Source organism: Neolamprologus multifasciatus, chromosome 16, assembly GCF_963576455.1.
Source record: "Neolamprologus multifasciatus chromosome 16, fNeoMul1.2, whole genome shotgun sequence".
Lineage (NCBI taxonomy): Eukaryota > Metazoa > Chordata > Actinopteri > Cichliformes > Cichlidae > Neolamprologus > Neolamprologus multifasciatus.
In genome coordinates this window covers 11,104,277-11,117,564 of record NC_140454.1, presented here as the reverse complement: position 1 = coordinate 11,117,564, position 13,288 = coordinate 11,104,277, and the positions used below count along the sequence as shown (strand labels likewise).

The window sequence follows — 13,288 nt, the reverse complement described above, 5'->3', positions numbered from 1 at the left end:
TTATCTTTGAAACTGAGATTTGGAGGGTGTGAGATGATCTGCGGGACATTGTGCTGAATATTAAACGATTAATATTAAGTGCTGCTAACGAAGTATGGACTTCAGAGGGGGAAAGAGAGATCATCTCTCAGTTCAGTGATTACAGTTAAAATAATTTCACAGTGCTGGCTCAGACCTGCAGAGCAACCTGGTCTGGAGTGTCTAATGGAAATTAAAATTGATGATGGCGAAAAAGGAGAAGGAAGGCAGGACATAAAACAGGTGTGTGTTTGTGTGTGTGTGTGTGTGTGTAATATTCAAACAAAGGGGAAGACGAGGCTGAAGGCGAGCTGATAAAGAGCAGCTGTTTATGCTCTGCTGCTTTAAAGAGACGTTACCAAGCTTGATACAAGCCGAGAGAGTAATGATTTCCCACAGTGTTGATCCTGTGGGCTCGACAGAATAATCTTCTATTTACTGTGAGCAGAGATGAAACAGGTCTTACACTGTATGCACCTATAACCAAACTAATGAATGAATGGATGAATGAATGGATGAGGGTTTTTGTTGGCAGTTTGGCACTTCTGTTTTAATCTTTGTGCTGTCAGTTAATGTAATGAATCTAAGAATCAGATGAGGCTGGAGAACTTTATTCCTTACATGGCAAAATGTAGGAAAAACCTCTGCAGTGAAGGAATCTTGAGGCTCTGTAATGCAATGGAGGGAATTTTGCTGACAAAGCAGGAAGGAAGAGAAGCTACAGTTTTCAATAGTTGGTCCAACTGTTACACACATTTATAAATCCCTATTCTATGCAGCACACATATGCACACAACATATATGATTATGGTTCTGAACAACGACACCAAGCCAGTGTTTGTAGGCAGCATAGTGAAAGTCAGTGAGGCCTACCTCGGCCAATGAGTTTGTTCTGTTTGTTACACTGCACTGCCAAAAGTATTCGCTTGTCTACCTTCACACACATATGAACTTTAATGGCATCCTATTTTTGTTCCATAGGGTTTAATGTACCATATTTTTCGGACCATAAGGCGCACCGGATTATAAGGCACATTAAACAAAACAGTCAGATAAGTCAAACTTTACTCAACTCATTCTTCTTGCTTCCTCCACTTGCTCATCTTTTCTCACTGTTGCTCTGCCATCACAGAATCTCTGTGCTGCATCACTGATATGTCACTGAAACACAGACCCGCTCACACACGTGTGTCTCCTACCTGGTCATGTTAAATCCAGAGGTGCATGACAACTCCAAAGCACACGCCAGCAGCTGTGTTTCACTCTTCACACAGGTGAGAGCGGCGACCACAAAGTGGCCGTGAGGCTTAAACAGAGAGGCACACATACAGTATGCATAATAATGTTGGCTGGTGTCTATAACAGGTATAGTCTGTGGCCTATGATAGTGACCATTGTTGTTGGGGTCATTACTCAAAAAGAAAATAGTTCAGTTACTGGGTAACAGAGCGTAAGATGAATGTTCTGGCTAGAATTCCACACGCTGACACAAATCACTGTACCAATGGGGACAGTTTTAGTGTTTACTATGAATAGCAAAGGTGGAAACCAGCCCAAAGAGCACTCTGAAAAATGTGGCTACAATGGTTCTCATAAAGAAACAGGTACAGGCTCAAATGCACGCTACAGTTCTACAAGTCACACGGCTCATCAGATGCTTTGGTTACCTGCAGAAAATCAAGCTTTTGGCTCCTTGGCCATGGGCAGCATGCACTATGGATCTGGGGTTTCTCACTACTAGACTTGTGTTGGCATTCCGTCTTTCCACATACTTGGAAGAGCTGATGTCAGCAGTGGATAGCTGTTCCCGGCTTGGGTGCCGATTTCCGCTTCACATCCGTGTCTTTTTGTGCAATAAGAATAAAATGAATGATCGTGTCGACACTCTTCTGAACTTGCAGACCTGCACATGACTTGAACACAAGTGTCTGATTTAATCTCTTTTGGTTACTGAATTCAGTACAGTAATGTGTTACTTGAGCGAGTGGGGATTGCAGTTTTTGTTGAGGTTGGTGTCTGAGAGAAACGGGTTTTCACAAGACACACAGCTCTTTTGGAAAACATGTTTCTTTCAGCCAGTTTACATGATCAACATAAGTACCTATGAGACTCCAAAATGTTTAGTGGTGATTAAATCGTTGGCAGAGCTTGAACTTTAAACAGCTTGTTTGAACGAGAGGATAAACTGAGGAGCTGCTCAGAAATTGAATTAGCGATTAGTAGGTCCCTTTTAATTTGAAACTATCACACATCCTGACAGTAGCTCAGCTCTGCTGGCATGTTCAGGAGAGTGACTGGAGCTTCTACTCACACACTTGAGTTATTAACCTCCCACAACAGGGGAGCAGTGACATTTTCCTTGCAAGCCAGTAACACCTCCACCTCAGAGTTTAACTTCTCACAGGCACCTGAAAAGCAAAAACCCTTCAGAATCTCACCATGATTCGTTTATGGTTCCACGATTTATGTTCGAAAGCGCAACTATCAAGGTTCTCGCACATCACAGAAATCTTATAAACATTTGAAAGATTAAAAAAATGATTTCAAGAAGCATGGGAAGTAATAGGCTATCTTGAAATAGGTATGAAGGTGCATCAAAGTTGATTAATGTTGCTGTATGAGCTGTCATGGGTGTTAGTAGCTTTCAAAATATTTTTTGTCAGATGTCTTCACTGACAGCCAAAAGCTGTAATTAGAGCGTGGTGCAGGGTGAATACTGTGGGTGTCTTGGAGCGATTTCTTTCTTACTAGCCACATGCCAGTAAGAAAACATAAGTATGAGCTTGGTATACAGTATTACCTCAGACTCTTCCAAATGAGAAATGTGGTTCGGAAATGTTCTTCAGTCCTGCCGCTTGCTGTTGCGACCGGTTCTGGGTGTGTTGTGTAGGAAGGCACAAACTCTTTGCCAACAAAGTTGTAACTCTGTGGAAATTGTGAAACAGAATGCAGCAATTGGCAAATGTTTTAAACCCTATTTGTAACTGAGAGAGTGCAGAGAAAACACAACAAATGTTTTTTTTGCTGCCAAAACAGTCCTGACCTATTGAGACATGGACTCCACCAGAACGTGTGCTGTTTTATCTGACTGATGGTAGCGACAGGTCCTTTAAGTCCTGTAAGCTGTGAGGGCCCTCATGGATCGTTCGTCCAACACGTCCCACAGATGCTTGATTGGAGTGAGATCCGAGGAATTTGGAGGCCATGTCAGCACCTCAAACTCATAGTTATGCTCCTCCTCATTCCTGAACCAGTCTGCTACTTTGTGGCAGGGTGCATTATCCTGCTAAAAGAGGCCACAGCCATCAGGGAGTACCGTTTCTATGAAATGATGTACAGCAGCGGTCCCCAACCTTTTTTGCGGAACGGACCGGTTTAATGTCCGACAATATTTTCACAGACCGGCCTTTAAGGTGTCGCAGATAAATACAGCAAAATAAAATGATACGACCGAGACAAAAACTGTGGTATTTTGTAAGTATCATAATAAACGTGAATTAACTGTGTAGTTGTGTAACTTTATTAGCAGCGTCCTCCTGAAATGCGCCAACAACATTGAGAGTAACATCCTCCTCTCTGTCCCTTAGTGCTTTCTGGTTTGCTGGTGTACATGGTCTGCAACAATGGTTAGGTAGGTGGTATGTGTCCAAGTAGAATCCACATGGATGGCAGGATGTCCATCAATGAGCCTTAGTCACCCATGACCTCATCGCTGGTTCACAATTGTTCCTTATTTGGACCACTTGTGGTAGATGCTGACCACGGCAGACCTCGAACACCCAATAAGAGCTTTTGGAGATGCTCTGACCCAGTCCTCTAATCACCCTTGTCAAACACACTTGCCTTACACTTGCCCATTTTTCCTGCTTCTAACACATCAACTTTGAGGACAAAATGCTAACTTCCTCCCTAATATGTCCCAGCCACTAACAGGTGTCATGATGAAGAGGTAATCAGTGTTCTTGACTTTACCTGTCAGTGTTCATAATGTTCTGCCTGATTGGTGTATCTGGTCATTTTGTACTTGATGGCAGCGATACATTTCAGAAATGTTAGGACAGGAGCATACGCTGTACTGGATCATCTCTTCTGTTGGTGGCATGTTTGGACTCCATGCAGGTTTAGCACCCATAAGTTATGCCTTTCCTGTGAGAATGGAGTTCAGGCTTCCTCCTGTCGCCAAGTGTTGCTCATAGGGGGTCGTATTGTTTCTCTCTGATTTTGTAGTTTCCTAGCTGAGAACATAAAGAGCCTTGAGGCAACTATTGTTGTGAAGTGGCACTGTGTAAGCAAAACTCAAGGGTATTGAATGCTGTATTAATGCGTATAGAATGTAGTTTGAAATAAGGAAGACCTTCCCTCAAAAAATATGCTCTCAAAAGCGGAATATGTTACTTTAAAACATAAATATGCTGCAATTCTGTGCAGAGGGGGGACAGTGGAAGTTCTGGACAAAGGATGTTGACGATAGAGCTGCCAGACAGAAGGAAAGGAGGAAAACCACCCCACATAGCAAAATTGGTATGGATCGGATCTGGCCCATACAATGTGCTTACACATGGCCCACATGCTGCAAAGAATGATGGACCTTTGGTGGCCCACACATGGGCCAGCACAAGACCAGGTGCAAACACACTGCTGGCCCTGTGCTGGCCCAGAACAGTTTCAGCTCTGGCCCCAGATGTCAGCCTAATGTGTACGTTAATCAAGCCATGTAATAACAACATGTGCATAATAGTGCAAAAGTAACATGATAAAACTCTGTTTAGACAGTGAATGGACTGATTCTTATGTAATGCTTTTCACTATCCCAGATTACTGAAAGTGCTCTATATAACATGCCACATTCACACACACTTTCTCTAAACTGAGTGCTTCCTAACTACAATCATACACATTCTCGACATACAGATTAGAGGAGCGAGGGATCGAACCACTAACTTTCCGATCAGTAGGTGACTTGCTCTACCTCCTGAGCTACAGTACCCAGTAAACCGTCACTAGGTTTTGGATAAAGTGTACACTCACAAACCTGTCAAACCTGCATTTGAAACGTTGGCCACCACAGCAGTATAGTATTGCAACATGGCATTTGGGTCTTCTAACTAAAATAGGAAAATAGGAACATAAATAGTGCCATCATTGCCAGACCTGGCCCACATCTGGTTGACATGACACTGGTCAGTCAGAAGTGCCAGCTTGATGTCAGATCCAGGGAAGACCTGTTTTCTATGAGCCTGGGCCACATACACCAAATCACAATCGAGCCAGATATGGCATGGCATCACATAGACTGTGCCATCTACGCCAGGCCTGGCCCATATCTGGATGACATACGTCTTATCACGCCAGAAGTCAGCCAGCAGCGCTAGCTTGATATGTGGGACAGAGAAGATTCATGGCTGTAGCGATGGAGGATGCTAGGAGTAGGGTGAGACGGAAGCAGATGATCCGCTGTTGCAACTCCTAAATGGAGCAGCCCAAGTTTTAACATTAATGGTGCCTCTAGATGTGCATGCTGTTAGAGTGAAGCCATAACAGGTGCTGGCTTTTTATGCTAAAAACGATTTAGGTTGGAGATTTTTCCAGTTGAATTTCAGATTGTGACTAGTCAGCCCACAGAGCGGTTTGGTCCTCACCTCAGTTCACTTTCCACATGTCTAAATGTAGCGCCCAGCCCCAGAAGTAATTGTAAAGGATGTAACTGCAAACAAAAGAGCTGAGAAACAAAGTCACACATAAGAAAACACAGAGATGTAACCTTTCTAATACTGTTTGTGTTTGTGCACCAGTATGTGTGCGCACATGCAGTGTGAGTGCATGTTAGTCTCTGGGGATGTGAAGGCAGAAGCCTAATATTAAACAGGGCTGAATTTGCAGACACAGTGTGGGTGGAAACCCAAATAGTCATGCTCTGCAAGGACACCTTTACCACAGACATGAATATCACAACCACCAGCGAACCATTACATCCTATGTTTCCACCTTAATACAATTCACACTTTATTTATTCCTTCATTAGGAAAGCACTGAGACTGCTTTTTTCTTTCTTTTTTACTTTAATCTTTTAATTTTTCTGGTCTGTGCGACGTGAAAGCTGCACTGGTGGACTGTTAGTTCATGTCAGTTTAGCAGCTTGCACACGTGCAGTGAGGATGGAAGATCAGACTGATAGGTATGGGCATGAGTTTCTTTAATGTCATTTGCAGTGGCAGCCATTCATCCATTTATTTGAACCCGTTTCTTTTTTCTGGGGGGGGGGGGCAATACACTTGTCTAGAGAGCAAACTTAGGAACACAGTGCCAGCATTAATAATAAACAGATTTAAAACACTTTGATTAATAATGCTGAAATGTGGAAAGAGCAGAGTCCTGCAAAGTTCACAGAACTCTTTGCACTGGTGGAGCCCACCGTGGTACAGTGTTCTTCCAGGAACTGTTCTGGACCCTGATGGACAATAAAACAGATTAATCTCAAACCCATGGCCGGTCTCACATCATCACGTGTCAAAGTGCAACTGCACACGATAAATTAGAGTCACAGCCACAGACAATTATCAGTCTTATTATCGGTCTTATTTTTCACACACACATTCAGTGTGTGAATGTGTGTGTGAATGGGTGGATGACTGGATATGTAAAGCGCTTTGGGGTCCTTAGGGACTAGTAAAGCGCTATATAAATACAGGCCATTTATTTTATTTTGTTCTGCAGTATGAGGCTGAAAATCCTGAATCATAAACCCACTCACCAATTAGCAATAATAGTGTTTCAAGACAGTGCCATACAACTTTATCAGAGCAAAAACATTTTATCCCTAAACAAGTAGCCGCCAGGAAATAACATGATTTAAAGACTAACTAACTAACTCAAAATACTGGGTCAAAATGACCCAGAAGTGGTATTTTTCTGCCCTGGTTATAGAATACATTCAGAAAACTGTGCAAAAAAATTGTACCTATTGTACCCTCCTGTTTTCAAAACATTAATTCGATGATTGCATCCATGCAATGCTTTTAGAGGACACCTGTGAATTATATACAGACACTGCGCTAGTCCAGAACAGTGCAGGGACCCACTTACTTCATCTGAAGTCTTGGTGTCATCGTAGTGGGTCATTTTGGTCTGTTGGTCATCCCCGAGGCTAATGTTCTTCATCTCGTACTGCTTACATTAGCCTGTAAATTTGGTCTTCAGTTGACCTTTACTTTGACCATCAAACAGAATCACAGCGAGTATGGAGCGATGTATTATTTAAAACTGAATTAACAGTATGTGACACCAGTAAAAACATTGACCTTTTATTTCATCACACCACCATGCTAGACCAAGATGCCTAATTTATTAGATGGCTAGATGGGAGCGAGGGGTAAAATAAGAAGAGGGAAGTATGAGATGTTGATTGAAAACTTGCCTTTTAAAAGATCAAGAGCAAAAGAAAAATCCTACTCAAGGTATCAAATCAACGACGTTGATAAATTGAGCTCCGTTGATAAGCCTTTGTTCCCTGCCCTCATCACTTTCACCTGCTCAGTTTAACATTTTGCTGCGATTATGAGCCAAAGCGCTCCTTGTCGCTGCTGTCGCTCTTGGCCACCCGTCATCTTTGTGACAGCGCATTTGTGCTGAACTGCGGGGGGGAAGGGGGGAGGGGGTGTGAGTGATGTAAAAAAGACAGCCGGAGCATAAGAAGGGCCCATCGTGCCAAATCAAGAAGCAGCACAGATTTCGGGGTGGGGGCTGCAGATGACAGTTGGATGGTGCCGAGTGCAGAGGCAGCAGGACAGCGAGGTGGTTCGAGGTTCACAGGAGGGCTGGAAGGCCGAGTCCAGTAACTACTGTCGCTCACGTGGTGTGCGTCGAGCTCCTGCTCGCCCTACCTCTCCCCCTTCCCTCACTCTTTCTCACCCTGCCCCTCCATTTCTTCTCATGCCAGTCTGCAGCCACCCCCACATTGTGTCCCTCTCCACTTCCTCTCACAGCTCTCTCTTGATTCTTTCGTCATCCACCCTCCCTCTTCTTAGTCCACCTCCGCACTCCATCACCCTTTTTAGGTCCCTGCTCGCCTCTGCCCTTCTCCGCCCCGCCTCCCTCTATTTTGCCTCTGTTCTCTCTCTGCTTGTTTTTCTCTTCAGCCCCCTCTTTCTTTTCTTTGCGTTGTGGCTGTGCAGCCTCGTTCCTTCTTGGTTTGACACCCCCCCCCCCCCCCCCATATACTGTGGGGGGTCTTTGTCTGTCTGATGCCTCACAAACACATTTCCATTTTCTTTCTAACATCCAACCATCCATGTAGTAATCGATGCAATCTATGCTGCTCATATACATTGTATGGTTGTATGCTAACTGTATATTGTGTAATTATACACGGGGCATGGTAATGTGACCAGCATTGTTATTTCTGACAATTTCTTCTAGTGATTTATTTACAGAGCAGCTTAGAAAAAGGCGACATCTTTGCATTGTGTCTAAAGTCAAAACTCTCCTCCTCACTAGGGTCTCAAATAGATTCTGTCCCAATTAGCCACATGCTAAAAAGCATCCATCCATCCGCTACCGCTTATCCTTTTCAGGGTCACGGGGGGTGCTGGAGCCAATCCCAGCTGTCATAGGGCGAGAGGCGGGGTACACCCTGGACAGGTCACCAGTCTGTCGCAGGGCTAACACACAAGGACAGACAACCATTCACACTCACATTCACTCGCACATTCACACCTAGTGGCAATTTGGATTATCCAGTTAACCTATCCCCACAAGCTGCATGTCTTTGGACGGTGGGAGGAAGCCGGAGAACCCGGAGGGAACCCACGCACACACGGGGAGAACATCCAAACTCCACACAGAAAGACCTGATGGTGGAATTGAACTCAGGACCTTCTTGCTGTGCGGCAACAGTGCTAACCACCGTGCTAAAAAGCATTTTTTTTTATAAATTAGAGGATGTTTGCTTAGTTTAGGTGTTCATACACACGTGTTCACTAGTCTGCCTTCACACACATATGCACACTAGATATATATGATTATGGTTCTGAAGCACAGCACAAAGCCAAGTGTTTGTAGGCAGCATAGTGAAAGTCAGTAAGCCAACCTCAACCAATGAGTTTGTTCTTTTTGTTACACTGTACTGCCATAACTGCCATAGCTGCAGCTATAACAGCTATAGCTCCTCGGGGAAGGCTCTCACAAGGTTAAGGAGTGCGTTCATGGGAATTTTTGACCATTCTCCCAGAATCACATTGGTGAGGTCAGACACTGGTATTGGACGAGAAAGCCTCGCTCTCAGTCTCCCCTCTAAATGATCCCAAAGGTGTAAGTCACTCATCCATGTCTTTACGGACCTTGCTTTGTGCACTGGTGTACAGTCACGTTCGAACAGGAAGAGGCCATCCCCAAACTGTTCCCACAAAGTTGAGAGAATAAAGTTATTCAAAATGTTTTGGTATGCTTTTTTTTCACTGAAACTCTGAGCCCAGCTCCTAAAAAACAAGCACACCATATAATCCCCCCTCCATCAAACTGTACACTTGGCACAATGCAGTCAGATAAGTACCGTTCTCCTGGCAACTGCCAAACCTGGACTAGGCCTAGACCTTCCAATTAGTAGATTGCTTGTATCTACTAATTCGGTCCTTGGCTGCTCTACTCTGCTAAGGTTGTACAGTATGTTTCATAAGAAACCAGTTGTGTGAAGGCATATAAGCAGCACAGGCTACTAGTGTGCTAATATATGGTAAAGCTTACCAAAGTAAGTTACACTGTGCTGCTTTATGCAAGTGGTGTTGGTTTATATAAATTAAAGGGACCAGGGTTTGCAGGTACATTAGACATATACAAACACATGTTCCCACGCTGCTGCTGAGATGAATTCACAGGTCCAAATCTTTAATCTTCTGTCTTTGACGATGTGCTGCTCAGAACGTCAGTGTGTGTGAAGCTTAATGGCTGATGATGTTCTCTCAGGTGTTGACAGCTAGTGAGAATAGGCTCCCTCTAAACAGCTGCTTCAAAGACAGGTATAACTCACTTTGTCATCCCCCTCCCCAGGTAAAGGAGATCTAATTGGCTCAGACTCCCTGACGAAGGAACAAGTGATCAAAACCAACGCTAATGTCAAGGCCCTGACTTACTGTGACCTGCAGTATATCAGCCTCAAGGGTCTCCGAGAGGTTCTCCGCCTTTACCCTGAGTATGCCCAGAAGTTCATCAGCGAGATACAACATGACCTGACTTACAATCTACGAGAGGGCCACGGGGCTGATGTGAGTACCTGTAGTAGATTCATGATGGACTTACTGTTTATGTGCGTTTGTCAGTGAACTTGTGAACGTTTTTGTTAGTCTACTGCACATTTAAAAATAAGTACACTTGAGCTAAATTTGAAATGGAGTAGAGTTCACCTCTGTGGTCATTAAACAGCTCCAAATACTGACCAGAAATGATCTATAAAAGACCCACAATCTAATAGCACATACTGCTTTATTTGTGTAAAGATCTAAGATTATATATGGACATCTATGAAAATTAAAATAATTCTACTTATGACCTTGTAACACCTTCTCTGATAGTTTTACTAGTAACTTACTAGTTTTAAGTCTTGTTCAATACATCATATAGTTCATTTAGTAAATTATGAAACAGGATATTCTTTACACCTTGTGACCTTTCAATCTACAAGCTGTTACAAGTCATTCTCAGTCAGATTTATTATGGACTGTATATAAGATAAATGTTTACATCCATCAGTGGTGGCTGTAGCTCAGGAGGTAGAGCCGGTCATCTACTAATCGGGAGGTTGGTAGTTTGATCCGTGGCTCCTCTAGTCTGCATGCCATAGTAGGCCAAGATACTGACGTGTTTATCACATCATAAATGACTTCTTCCAGAGTGTGCCTTTTGTTCCATCCCCCTTCCCTTCACCCCCAACTGGTCATGGCACATGGCTGCCTCATCCTTGGCTTGGTTCTGCTTGAGGCTTCCTCGTAAAAGGGAGTTTTTCCTTCCCGTTATCACCAAGTGCTTGCTCAAAAGATTTCTCTGTATTATCGTGGGGTCTTTACTTTATAACATAACCCATCTGGAATTGACTGTTGTTGTGACTTGGTGCTGTATAAAAAAATTAAATTCAATTTGAATTAATCAGAGTATGAATGTGTGTGAATATTAGGTAGAAAGCACTTGCTTGTGTGAATGAGACATGCAGATGAAAGTGCTTTAAGTGCTCAGGTAGAGTAGAATAGTGTCTGTGTGTGTGTACTGTGACCTGGTTATGTAGTGCTATATCTATACAACCAGTCTAGTTACCATTTACCAAAATGTTCCTGTAAGAAAGGCAGATGCACGTGCAGATGGCATAAGGCTAGTCTGTGAATAGTGCACATTCATAGATTTTAATAGGAACAGTTTTAATTAAACAGCCCACCAGATTAGTCACAACACTAAATGTGCAGACTGACAGTCCAATGAGGAACATTTATGAGTAACCTGAGGAGATAATCACCTTAACAAAGGTCACATGAATGATTAGAACAGAACAGAAATATCCTTTATTGTCCCTCATTGGGGAAATTCACGTATTCCAAGTGAGCAGGTGTATATATAAGGTATACATGAGCATTCTACCACCAATACTTTAAAATACCCAGATGTGTGCACACACACTCTGACAACCCCAGCCATGAAAGGCATTTTCCCTGCTTCCATCAACACACACACTGCGTTTGGCTGGTGCTGCAGCAGCAGCGGATGTAGGGAAAAAAGTGTAGGGACAAAAATAGCTCAGTGTTGCTGTTTGAAGTTGTCCTGTTACTAAAAATAGAGCAGGAGGGGAGCACGGGCTCTCCCTGACTGGCTGTCCCCCCACGGCTGATGCTAAGATTGGATCCTGCTTAATATAAATAGCTCTGCCAGCTGAGTAAAAGAAAGGGAGGAGGAGGAGAAGAAAGAAAGATGAAGGGGGGGTTTTGGTTAGCTTGTTTTCTCTCCTGCTCTTACTCTCTGCTACTCTACTGCAGTGCAGTTTGCTTCTCCAGGGATCAACACACTTACTGCGGAGTGTGAACATGTTGGTGTGTGACTAGAGGATGTATTATTCTAGATGCACAATCTGCTGTGCATATTTTAGTTCTGGGTTACAGATGTCCATCCTGGTTATTAGTGTGGAAAAAAAACATTCTGGTATGTGCATCCCAGGAGGGGAATTTGCATAGGTATCCAAGACAAGACTGGTGGAAAATGGAAGATAAAGCCTGCAGACATTCAGCAGCCTCTTCCTCACTTAAGTAGTATTTCAATCTACAAACTTATATGATGAATGACGGTGTTCAAAACAAGATGTGCTGGGGGGATGAAGAAAGGGTTTATGAAGCAGGAAAGATGAGAAAGAGTCTCCATTGCATAAATGATGGTTCACTGCTGATGCACTGGTTGCAGACTAACTGTCATAACCCCCCAGAGCCTTGGGCGAAAAAATGCGATGTGCATGACCAGCCAGAGCACAGCACGCACAGAACTGTGCTGCTGAAAAGACATATTGGAACAAGTTTTTAACTCTATGGCCATTCTCACAGGGGACCAACTTGCTTATCCTTGCCCTTGAGAGCACATATGAGTTACTATACATGCATCAGCTTTCATGCTTCCAAATCTCTGCCCCCAGCCCCGAACCAGCCGCACACATGATGCAAACTCCCCCACACTCTCGCACACAGTTGAGCAAGAGGATGGCAGCACGCGGCAAGTGCACACTTATCACACCCCCGCATCGCATCGCAGCTCCTTGGTGTGCTCCAGAGCTGGGAGCTAAGAATAGAACAGGAAAGCTAAAAATAAATTACAGTGGCACAGGTATGGAAGGGGGGAGCTGGCTGAGTGGAGGGCACTGGGGACAGAGGAGGGAAAAAAGGGAGGATGCTGAGCAGGCAGGGAAGGAGGGGAGGAGGGGAGAGTGCAGGGGGGAAAGGGAAAGCACAGGGGTGTTGGCTCAAATACATTCATAACACTGCACCAGGCGTTGTGTGCTAGAGTATGGGCGATGTCATTATTTTGAAGCCTGTACAGGTGAAACTGCTGGTTTAATAAACTAGCAGCACTGCTACGCTCATTCTGACCTTGAGTGAAGAGCCACTGTTTGACACAAGTAACTGAAATTTGTACATTTTTACAAAATTATTGATTTTTTGGGGTGGCTAGAGTAAACATGCTACTGGGAGCTAGAGCTCTCCTACAAGTCAGTCGCACTTATCTCACAAACTACCACAACACACTCTCAGTTGTT

At 43.8% G+C, this 13,288-nt stretch overlaps 1 protein-coding gene across 2 annotated transcripts in view; it reads left to right on the top strand.

The window, feature by feature from the left end:
• kcnh3 (potassium voltage-gated channel, subfamily H (eag-related), member 3) overlaps positions 1-13,288 on the top strand; it is a 182,437-nt gene that overhangs the window by 157,444 nt on the left and 11,705 nt on the right. For both annotated transcript variants that reach the window (XM_085136252.1, XM_085136253.1), the window contains one exon: positions 10,060-10,274. In XM_085136252.1, the coding sequence (XP_084992378.1) occupies positions 10,060-10,274 (215 nt within the window). The remainder of the gene's footprint in view (positions 1-10,059; positions 10,275-13,288) is intronic.